The 9,565-nt window shown below is 39.0% G+C and overlaps 2 protein-coding genes across 2 annotated transcripts; one reads left to right on the top strand and one right to left on the bottom strand.

Annotated features, from left to right (window-relative positions):
- The first annotated feature begins 1,007 nt into the window (after window positions 1-1,007).
- LOC130649059 (uncharacterized) lies at window positions 1,008-4,211 on the top strand. The gene is made up of 3 exons (XM_057455252.1): window positions 1,008-1,626; window positions 1,802-1,936; window positions 2,164-4,211. The coding sequence occupies exons 1-3, from the start codon at window positions 1,408-1,410 to the stop codon at window positions 4,063-4,065; spliced, it is 2,256 nt and encodes a 751-aa protein (XP_057311235.1). The 5' UTR covers window positions 1,008-1,407; the 3' UTR covers window positions 4,066-4,211.
- A 2-nt stretch (window positions 4,212-4,213) lies between these two features.
- On the bottom strand, window positions 4,214-4,954 carry LOC130648528 (P2X purinoceptor 7-like). Its single transcript, XM_057454581.1, has 2 exons — window positions 4,672-4,954; window positions 4,214-4,509 (listed from the first exon to the last, which is right to left on the bottom strand). The coding sequence occupies exons 1-2, from the start codon at window positions 4,952-4,954 to the stop codon at window positions 4,214-4,216; spliced, it is 579 nt and encodes a 192-aa protein (XP_057310564.1).
- Between the last annotated feature and the right edge of the window lie 4,611 nt (window positions 4,955-9,565).

The raw sequence follows: 9,565 nt of genomic DNA, 5'->3' as shown, positions 1-9,565 counted from the left end.
ATAAAAATTGTAATGAAAGGCAGTGGTCAGCAGATCTCATCTTTGCTCTGATTAAATATATGTATATATTATATGTATATTTTTATGCTTGGTGAAAGTCAAGAATGGTTTGGTTGGAGAAACGAGTCGCATAGCAGGGTCGCTCTCAATTATAAACCAATACTTGTGTAGTATTTGTTTAGGCGTTGTAAATTTTTCGTGGTAAGGTATAATAAAAGGTAGAATGTGTTTGTCTTTGTTTTGCTCTCTGTCAGCATCACCACTATTGTCAGCGGTTCTGAAATGTATTCGTTTTTTATTAAACTTGTGCGTGAAGTTAGAAAGTACGTCTGATTGCTTTAATTTGGCGATTTTCTCGAATATTTCATCAACAAGCAACACTATTCAAAATACTGTTTTTTTATTGAATCAACTAAATATTTCATCATGCAGACTAACAATCTCTTCAGTTCAAGCGAATAAGACGCTAGCAACAAAAATGTTGAGTAACATTTACCTACTTTACAACATTTGATACTCCTAGCTAATAGAGAATGCTTGCTAAAGCATGGCCCGCTACCACGAGGAATTATTGATTAGTCCATACCCGGACGGGGCTGAAAATTCTGATGACGGTAGTAATCAACTGACGATCTCGCAATTTAGCTAGTATTTACAACTTAACAACCAATATCACGACTGTTATTGGATTATTAACAAAAAACCGAACATATGATAACCAAAAAGTCAAATGTTCAGAAAACGGAAACATGTAAGGGATTACCACGAGAATAGCGTCTTTGCTAATTTTTTTTTCATTACATACACATGCTAGCTCTAGATATAGTTACCTAGCTACATAGCAACCTTAAAAAGTGCAGAAAAGAGGAAAAACAATGCAGCTACTTTTATCTGTACAAATTATTAAAAACAATTTAGCAGAAAGAAAATGAAAACCAAAGCAAACAGAAAACAAGCCGATGAAGAACCGTTGCTTGGCTCGTTGCTTTCGCTTTCCGACCCAGCATCAAGCATCAAAAAATGCTAACGCAGCATTGGCCTGCAATTGACCAATAGTATTACAATATTTTATGTGGTCTGAAAAGTGAATGTTAACGTCCTCTTAAAGGGGAAGTCCGGTCATTTTTCAAAATTTGTGTGTTGAATAAACACCATCGTGTTATTAATTTCTGCAAAATCTTTTTTAAAAATTCGTATTACAAATGATATAAATGTCTATCAAAGTTTAGGATTGTTACTGTTTTTTTTCAAACGACGCCATCTTTTTGTTGTTATCATCGAGGTCTGGGCTCTAATGTTTATCGTGACGTATTTTATGACAACAGCTTTCTGCACGCCGGAATACTTCAGTTGTCGATTACACCACTTCAAACAAGTCATAAATGTACCATTGATTTTACTGTTATCATGGTTACTTGTGGTGCTTTAAATTGTGGTAACTCTTCCACCAAAAAATCGGTAGCTGATGTAAAAGGGTGGCATAACGTTCCCACCGAAAAAGAAAATAAACAACGTCGTAAGAAATGGCTAGCAGCTATGGAGCGAGATCCACCATATCCAGCAGACACGAATTTCGTTCTTTGTGGTATGCATTTCACGTCCGAATGTTTTCAACGCGATCTCAAGGTATTTCTTGCACTTCTTAAATTTTTCTTGACTTCTTTTCACATTATTTCTTTTGTAAATAAGCTTGTTGCGAAACTGTATTCACCTTCAATAATTTTCTGAACACCTGTCTTTTGATCTTTTTGTCCATAAATAACCAGGGGGTAAAAATACATTTTTAAATTTTATTATTTAGGCGGAGCTCTGTGGCTCTGTGAGAAAGTTTATATTATTACCAAACGCTATTCCATCGGTATTTTCATTCTCGAAACCGCTACCTGCAAAGCGTTCTGCATCCATTGCAAGAAACGAAAGAAAAACAAAACGCCAGGTAACCCAGCAGGCCAATCGTGGTTAAACATATTTTTACACGTTTTTTATAAGAACATTTAAATTTTACCTCAGTCTGGTTGTTCTTTTTTTTTACACTTTTTCAGCCTCGAATGTCTTTTTTATGTGCTCTTCCAAAAAAATGATCAGATTTAAAAATCTTGGAGTTGGAAAAAATATTTGTTCTTTTAAGGAATAAAAAATTTCTTAATGTGTTCATAACTTTAGATTGTGGATGAAGCTTGTACGGCAGAAGAAAACTCAGGTGGCCCGGAAGCACCTTCCCTAGAACTTGAGCCCCTTTTTAAGGATGCTATTACGCAAACTGTTGATGTCGTCATGATCAACAAAGAAGTTAGCTGTGCTACACCAATGCGAACAAAGAGCACTATGGTTCCTGCTGTGTTATGCAAATCAATGTCTACTCAGATGAGTCCAACTTTGTCTTCGACGAACACGCAAACTGTTATATTAACTCAATATGCTAGCGTTTCCACAGTCAACCTTATTGCGAAAGAGGGAGATGAAATTGGAGATTGCTCTTCATTTTGCGCAAGTGAAGTAGAAGATCGCGCTGATCCGGATGCATCTTTCAATGTCAGTAGCGATGTTGATACGGTCGATAGTAGTGCCGATACGGCTGATAGTGATGTTAATGAGCAAGATGTCGATGTTAGGGAAGGTACGCAGTCGATTGCACCTTCAACAATGTTTCTAGTGTACTTTGAAATGCTTAAGTCGCTCTTCAAATTCTGCTTTGAATGCGGTGAGAAAGCTACTATCAAAAAACATATAACTAAGGGTAGTATGCTTATTGTGAAATTGGTTTGCGCCGGTAACCACGAAGTGACTTGGAGATCACAACCTTACTTAAATCGAATTGCGGAAGGAACGGTAAGGCTGTCTGCTGGAATATTGTTCAACGGATTAACATTTCAAGGTGTGAAAGAAGCATTTGAAACTGCCAATGTTAACTTTATAAGTAGGTCGCAGTTCCATGAACTTCAGCGAAGATTTTTATTCCCAGCCATAAATAGCATTTTTACGCATTATCAGGAAGCCACACTTGTTAGACTCGTTGCGCTTGAGGGTGTCGATTTAATTGGAGATGGTCGCTGTGACTCACCTGGATTTAGTGCTAAATATGGTACATACAGCCTCATGGACGCCATGACAAATGAGGTGGTGAACTTTTTTATTTCACACGTTCGTTTAGCAGGAAACTCGGCACGCATGGAAAAACATGGACTTGCTGAGTGCTTGGAATTTATCGACGAAGCTGGCGTAATAGTGGACACACTAGTTACCGACAGACATAGCCAGATACGAAAGTTTATGCGCACCGAACATGAACATATATCGCACCAGTTTGATGTGTGGCACATGACAAAAAATATCAAAAAAAAGATTTTGAAAGTTGCAAAAAAAAAGAGCTGTCGTGACTTGAATGACTGGATGAAGTCTATCATAAACCACTTCTGGTGGGCTTGTTCGACTTGCGAAGGAGATCCAATATTATTGAAGGAAAAGTGGCAGAGTTTACTCTGTCATATCCGTGGGGTACATTATTGGGTAAATAATACGCTATATCATAAATGTGCTCATGAAGAACTTACCCTGCTACAACAAGCTCAGAAGAAGTGGTTAACTGAAGAAAGCCCTGCTTACATCGCCCTGGAGAAAATTGTTAATGAAAAACAGCTACTAAACGATTTAAAACACGTAGCTGATTTCAAGCACACTGGACAGCTCGAGGTTTACCATTCCCTGTTGAATAAGTACTGTCCCAAACGCTTAGCATTCTCGTACGCTGGGATGGTTGCTAGGACGCAACTAGCTGTGCTTGACCACAACTCGGGTGTAGAACGACAACAAGCCACTACATCCGATGGGAGGTTGAAGTTCAAAGTTTCTTTCACCAAAATTACGAAGGAGTGGGTGGCAAAAAAAGTAATGGATCCGAAAGAAAAGAAATACCAAGAGGACTTGATGAAGGAAGTGTTTGATTTGGTTCAAAAAATCAAAGCTCCTATATTTTTTAAGTTGCCTGAAACACCCAGAAATATTGCATTAAAAATAAACCCTGGGAAGGAAGTTGTTGTCTCGAATATGCGTTCAAGATTTACCTAAAAGTAACCCCCAGGTTTATAAATGATATTTAGCATTACATCAAGAAACGCTTATTTTACAATTCCGGGGGACATTTGTTATATTTTAAAAACATATATTGTAAAAATTTCATTCATCATCTTTACAATTATACATGTTCTTATACATTTTATGTGTCCAAATCCATTCCTGATTCTGTGTATGGCACGTATACCCCATCGGGCTGCGGGTATTCATTACGGATTACCCACACAACACATGATGGTATAGGCTTTCGATAACCTATGCCCAGTCTTCCATACACCCACCATATATATTGTTTATAAGCAGCAAACCGATATGATCTGTTGCAAAGTTTATGACGAATCCCTCTCATGTTGTGAATAGCACCTAGTGCTGTCCGTAACACGGGTTCCGGCAAACAAACCATTTTGAATTCATCCGAATTTGTAACACACGTATGACCTAAGCGAAAAAAGAAAAAAGATCTTTAAAAAGGCGTACCCCCGTGTGTAAATAAACAACGTTTAGCTTTCTAAAACTTTGTTGTGACAGAACAGAAAGTGATTGATGTAGCAAACAAGGAAGTAAAATACACGATAAGAAGATATTTTAATCAACAGAAACCTTGAAAATGACCGTCCGGAATATCATTATTATCACGACAACATAAACTTTCCGTTTCAGTTACCATAATTTTACACTTTTTGCACTGGCACCACTCAACATTTCCAACACGATTTCCAGCTTCAACATTGCAGTTTTTAGCACCAACGTTGTTTCCTAAAGCTTCTAAAGCTGCAGCCACTTCACTTTGACTCCGTTCCGGTTCGAACATGAAAGGAGATAAACCAAACTCTTCATCTTCATTAAATTCAACATCGCTTACATCAGAAGAGGAAGATGACATAACTACTTCAAGATAAGTTTACTACTGCAAGAAAGTAACGCGCCGAATGTTGTTGTCACGAATGACGTCAGAAGAATATTAGTGTCCAGACTACTCGTTGCGGAAATATATCATGAAGTGAAAGTAGAAATGATATGAGGCAAAATTGCTTTTTTCATGACTTTTAGAACTTTTTAGCTGAAAAATTTTTTTTGGCTGTTATACAGACATGTAATATTGTGATTTTAAAAATTTTGAAAATTTACCGGACTTCCCCTTTAAGTTGCTCCCCTCGAACCACGAATCCTTTTGAATAGACGCATCTTTCGTATGTCCGTTTCTTTGTCATCTTTAACCCATCCGAAGAATAAAGAGAAGCATGTTTCAATTCCATTTTAGATCCGCAAATTGGACAGTTTTTAGAATTAGACAAAATACTGTTATTGAATGACCAATGTATTGCTGTGTCTTTGTCCAAAATTATGTTTTTACATAAATGTTTGTAAGTCATATGTTTAAATTCATTATTTCGGCGTGAATAGCTGCCAATCGAGGTTCCATCTTGTGTTTCTTTTTCAACGGTTTGCTTTTTCAATGGACCATTTGTCTGAGATCCTCTTTCTCGTGTTCGTTTCATGTTTTTCCACTTTATTTTTTTTCCAAGTTATGTTTGCATATTGCTTGTAAATAAAAAAGAACAAAAAATATTTTCTAAGACAAAACAAAAGGAAGTTTAATCAATATGAGACGTAACAAAATGAAAATGCATGAATACTTTACAAAATGGCAAACAGCGATAGTGAAAGTTATTAAATCAAACTAAATAGAAGAAACAATTTCCAAAGGTTTCTATACAAATGATACAATGCTGTTTGGTCATGGTGAATATGAAATGCACCTGTCTATTCCTACTTTAAAATGCGATTACATTTTCTCTAATTAACTTGATTGATTTACTAATTTATTAAAACTAGTCGTTAGCCCGTGGAAAATCCACGGGTTCGCCCGTCGCAGCTAAGCTACCATTTTGCGTGACAGACAGACAGACAGACAGACAGACAGACAGACAGACAGACAGACAGACAGACAGACAGACAGACAGACAGACAGACAGACAGACAGACAGACAGACAGACAGACAGACAGACAGACAGACAGACAGACAGACAGACAGACAGACAGACAGACAGACAGACAGACAGACAGACAGACAGACAGACAGACAGACAGACAGACAGACAGACAGACAGACAGACAGACAGACAGACAGACAGACAGACAGACAGACAGACAGACAGACAGACAGACAGACAGACAGACAGACAGACAGACAGACAGACAGACAGACAGACAGACAGACAGACAGACAGACAGACAGACAGACAGACAGACAGACAGACAGACAGACAGACAGACAGACAGACAGACAGACAGACAGACAGACAGACAGACATGTTTTTCCACTTTATTTTTTTTTCCAAGTTATGTTTGCATATTGCTTGTAAATAAAAAAGAACAAAAAATATTTTCTAAGACAAAACAAAAGGAAGTTTAATCAATATGAGACGTAACAAAATGAAAATGCATGAATACTTTACAAAATGGCAAACAGCGATAGTGAAAGTTATTAAATCAAACTAAATAGAAGAAACAATTTCCAAAGGTTTCTATACAAATGATACAATGCTGTTTGGTCATGGTGAATATGAAATGCACCTGTCTATTCCTACTTTAAAATGCGATTACATTTTCTCTAATTAACTTGATTGATTTACTAATTTATTAAAACTAGTCGTTAGCCCGTGGAAAATCCACGGGTTCGCCCGTCGCAGCTAAGCTACCATTTTGCGTGACAGACAGACAGACAGACAGACAGACAGACAGACAGACAGACAGACAGACAGACAGACAGACAGACAGACAGACAGACAGACAGACAGACAGACAGACAGACAGACAGACAGACAGACAGACAGACAGACAGACAGACAGACAGACAGACAGACAGACAGACAGACAGACAGACAGACAGACAGACAGACAGACAGACAGACAGACAGACAGACAGACAGACAGACAGACAGACAGACAGACAGACAGACAGACAGACAGACAGACAGACAGACAGACAGACAGACAGACAGACAGACAGACAGACAGACAGACAGACAGACAGACAGACAGACAGACAGACAGACAGACAGACAGACAGACAGACAGACAGACAGACAGACAGACAGACAGACAGACAGACAGACAGACAGACAGACAGACAGACAGACAGACAGACAGACAGACAGACAGACAGACAGACAGACAGACAGACAGACAGACAGACAGACAGACAGACAGACAGACAGACAGACAGACAGACAGACAGACAGACAGACAGACAGACAGACAGACAGACAGACAGACAGACAGACAGACAGACAGACAGACAGACAGACAGACAGACAGACAGACAGACAGACAGACAGACAGACAGACAGACAGACAGACAGACAGACAGACAGACAGACAGACAGACAGACAGACAGACAGACAGACAGACAGACAGACAGACAGACAGACAGACAGACAGACAGACAGACAGACAGACAGACAGACAGACAGACAGACAGACAGACAGACAGACAGACAGACAGACAGACAGACAGACAGACAGACAGACAGACAGACAGACAGACAGACAGACAGACAGACAGACAGACAGACAGACAGACAGACAGACAGACAGACAGACAGACAGACAGACAGACAGACAGACAGACAGACAGACAGACAGACAGACAGACAGACAGACAGACAGACAGACAGACAGACAGACAGACAGACAGACAGACAGACAGACAGACAGACAGACAGACAGACAGACAGACAGACAGACAGACAGACAGACAGACAGACAGACAGACAGACAGACAGACAGACAGACAGACAGACAGACAGACAGACAGACAGACAGACAGACAGACAGACAGACAGACAGACAGACAGACAGACAGACAGACAGACAGACAGACAGACAGACAGACAGACAGACAGACAGACAGACAGACAGACAGACAGACAGACAGACAGACAGACAGACAGACAGACAGACAGACAGACAGACAGACAGACAGACAGACAGACAGACAGACAGACAGACAGACAGACAGACAGACAGACAGACAGACAGACAGACAGACAGACAGACAGACGTATACGGGCATTATAATATAGACTAAAAAGAAAAACAATATTCTAAAAGTTACAATTCAATTTCAACTATCTCGCTGCTGTTCTGTAATGAATCCCATGAGGTGGAGGTGATCTCACATGGATGAAGGGCGGCATCCATATTTCTGAATATTGCGCAATGTGATTGGTTAGAACTTACGTCATAGCGGGCAATATCTCACGGTATTGCCCGCTACCATAGCAACCGTGTTTAAAGTTTAAATATGGTAGCATTTAATGTAAATAAACACTGAAAAAAGTAAACAAAACGCGAAAAATAAGTAAAACTTACTTTAATGTTTTCAAGAATTCTATATGCGTTCCATATGGGAATAGTTTCTATAAAGACATGGTTTCTACGTCCTGCTTATAATGTTTTATTTTTGGTCGTAAAATGCAGTACCCGGATAATAATCCATATAATAACTGTTTATTTCGGACAATACCTTCGAATACTGACCTCTGTCACGTATTGACCTCACAAGCTCGGGCAATACTTTGACGTCGGTCAATATTCTCCGGTATTGCCCTCATAAACAGTTATTATAGGGTCAGCAATGTCTTGCACAGATTCTGAATGTAACAAATGTTTAGCAGCCATCTGTTCCGCGGGCAGTGGTCGCATTGAATTGGGTACAAGCATTAAATAACGATCGATAATTCCGTTACCATTATCCAATTGTGATAGTATGAGAGCCATACGTTTAACTTGAGTTGAACCTGGTTTAAGGATAAAAATGTAATGATAATGATAATTAAAAACGGTTAACACGCAAAAAATTAGGTACCTGCTACAGAAAATGGAACATTATCAGGTAAGTTGCGTTGCTCTTCTGTAGCAAAATTAAGCTTGCATTGTTCTCCTGAAAATAGTTTGCAAAGCATTTGCGTGTCACCATTTTGGTTTTCATCGTCAGACTTTAGCATCCTGAGTAGGTATCCAGAAATCTCGGGATTAGCGATGTATGCTTTTCCTTTTTTGGACAACAATTTCGACAGTCCACTACTGGTTGATGTACTTATTATAGAGTCATCGGCATTTAGTTTGGTAAGTGGATCAGTTACATCTGTTTTAAAAGCTGGCGATTTTCCTGTACCAGGAGGACCGACAAAGACTGTAAATAGGTTAAGATTCATGTTGTATCCGGACCTAATTTCTATCATTGCTCCTCCAGTTGATAATAAATAATTGACGGTGTTCAGCATTGGTAGTAAACGATAAGTTGCGTTCGTGCCAATTGATGTTGCTTTTAGTTTCAAATATCTGGAAATGTCTTGTGGCAGCGCTTTCTCATAGTCTAAGTTTACTTTAAATAAATGTTGAGTAAGTTCAGCCCATGTTTCATCAACTTGGTTATTAATAATTCTTTTAGCTATTTTCCTTAGATATGACTGGCGTGGAGCGTT

Source organism: Hydractinia symbiolongicarpus, chromosome 7 (genome assembly GCF_029227915.1).
Source record: "Hydractinia symbiolongicarpus strain clone_291-10 chromosome 7, HSymV2.1, whole genome shotgun sequence".
In the NCBI taxonomy this organism is placed as follows: Eukaryota; Metazoa; Cnidaria; class Hydrozoa; order Anthoathecata; family Hydractiniidae; genus Hydractinia; species Hydractinia symbiolongicarpus.
The sequence above is the reverse complement of the archived record's forward strand: the minus strand, read 5'-3'. Positions and strand labels throughout refer to the sequence as shown.